General features: G+C 36.2%; 1 protein-coding gene across 1 annotated transcript; it reads left to right on the plus strand.

Annotated features, from left to right (window-relative positions):
* LOC149226423 (uncharacterized) lies at positions 1-1,336 on the plus strand. Its single transcript, XM_089380196.1, has 3 exons — positions 1-260; positions 386-872; positions 1,133-1,336. The coding sequence occupies exons 1-3, from the start codon at positions 1-3 to the stop codon at positions 1,334-1,336; spliced, it is 951 nt and encodes a 316-aa protein (XP_089236322.1).
* The last annotated feature ends 312 nt before the right edge of the window (positions 1,337-1,648 follow it).

Here is a 1,648-nt window from a genome sequence, read left to right on the forward strand (position 1 = left end):
ATGAAGAAGTGGGACTTGATCAATGAGTTGGAGGTTGAGGACCCAGAAGGAATGATAGAGTTTTCAGCGGAAGATTTGACATGGACAGAAGTAGCAGGAGACCAAGTCGCGATTATTCCATATTGTCGACTTGAGGATTTTATAAGTGGAGAGCAAATGAGGGAAAGTGCACCTACTCAATTTGTTGCTAAAACTCGACGAATTAAAGATGTGAAGGATATCAAGAGGACAAATTCTTCAACATATCTAGAATATGTTGTGTGAGTCTCTCTCTTTCTCTCTCTCTCTCTCTCTCTATATATATATATATAATTTTGATTTTAAGTTCACTATGTCAAACATGCATAAATATTTTATTTAATTTTTGGTAAATTCTTGATCACAGATATTGGTGTGCCTATGGTCCAAATCATGTACAATCCAACAATGTAGCTGAACCTGGATCCACAACTAAGAAACGTCTTCCACGTCATAGCATCAAAGTTGGTTGTCAGTGTCACTTTATTATGCGACGACTTGCTCTTAGTCCAAATGATGCCGTTCTAATATATATAGCATGCAGACATATTGATGACAAAAATGTGGTTTGTCATGGAAATGAGGCAAATGACATGCCCAAGAAATTCAATTTTGCGCCACATTTAACAGAGCATATACGAACTATTGTTGAAGATTTGGTTCATGATGGTTTTAATGCTACGATGATCTGGGAAAAATTTATCTTTGATTTAAGGTATGGATCTGGTGAGTTGTTCACAGGGGCACCTCGAGATTCTTTCATGACAAGAAAGGATGTGTCAAACATGTACAATAATATCAAGAGGCTAGAGTATGTGAAGCATGAAAGTGATCCAATGAGTGTGGATTGTTGGGTTAGTGAGTGCCCAGAGAGCTTTTTCTTCTACCATCAACAAGATGTTGTTAAAAACATCCCTTTCATTATAGGCATACAAACTAAGTGGATGCTTTCAATGATGGTGAAATACTCACACAACAACATGTTATCAATGGACTCCACTTTTAGCACTAACAAATATGGGGTAAACATATTTACCAAAACTTCATTTTTCCTGTTTTATTTCAATGTCGTCCTCTTATATGCTTATAATCTTGTTTTCTTATTGTAATGCAGTATCAACTGTATATCATAATGGCTTTTGATGATCATCACAATGGGATTCCAGTGGCATGGGTAATATCATCACGGAATGGTACTCCTGATATTTGTAAATGGATGTCACAATTATTTGCAAATGGGAAAAAGCAAAACCCAGATTGGCATGTCCGAGCTGTCATCACAGATGATGCAGCAGCAGAAATCGAGGCATTAAGGTGAACTAGTTTTTTCTTTTTAGAAGAGATAAAAAGCAATAATGTTCAAGGATATTCTCTTATAATGTTATATTATTTCAGGACTTGCACAAACTGTACACTATTATTGTGTGTATGGCATGTCCGTAGAGCGTGGTTGAAAAATGTTGGAACCAAAGTCAGGGGAAAGGAAAATAAAGTTCGTATCTTCCATGCTCTAGGATTAATCATGCATTCGTGTGAAGATGATGCATCTGTGCAACATGAAATTCAAATTTTCTTTGATGAATTCAAGGAAGAAACTGTGTTTTTGGATTGTTTTGCAACCAACTGGTTA

This window comes from Pinus tabuliformis, chromosome J (genome assembly GCF_031772625.1).
Source record: "Pinus tabuliformis cultivar Carrire ecotype Pingquan chromosome J, CPIR1, whole genome shotgun sequence".
NCBI lineage: Eukaryota > Viridiplantae > Streptophyta > Pinopsida > Pinales > Pinaceae > Pinus > Pinus tabuliformis.

Excerpts from the sequence above, each read along its gene's own strand:
- LOC149226423 (XM_089380196.1), top strand. The coding sequence starts at position 1 with ATGAAGAAGTGGGACTTGATCAATGAGTTGGAGGTTGAGGACCCAGAA. Across the intron at positions 261-385 it reads ACATATCTAGAATATGTTGT|ATATTGGTGTGCCTATGGTC; the intron begins GTGAGTCTCTCT and ends TCTTGATCACAG. Across the intron at positions 873-1,132 it reads CAATGAGTGTGGATTGTTGG|TATCAACTGTATATCATAAT; the intron begins GTTAGTGAGTGC and ends ATTGTAATGCAG.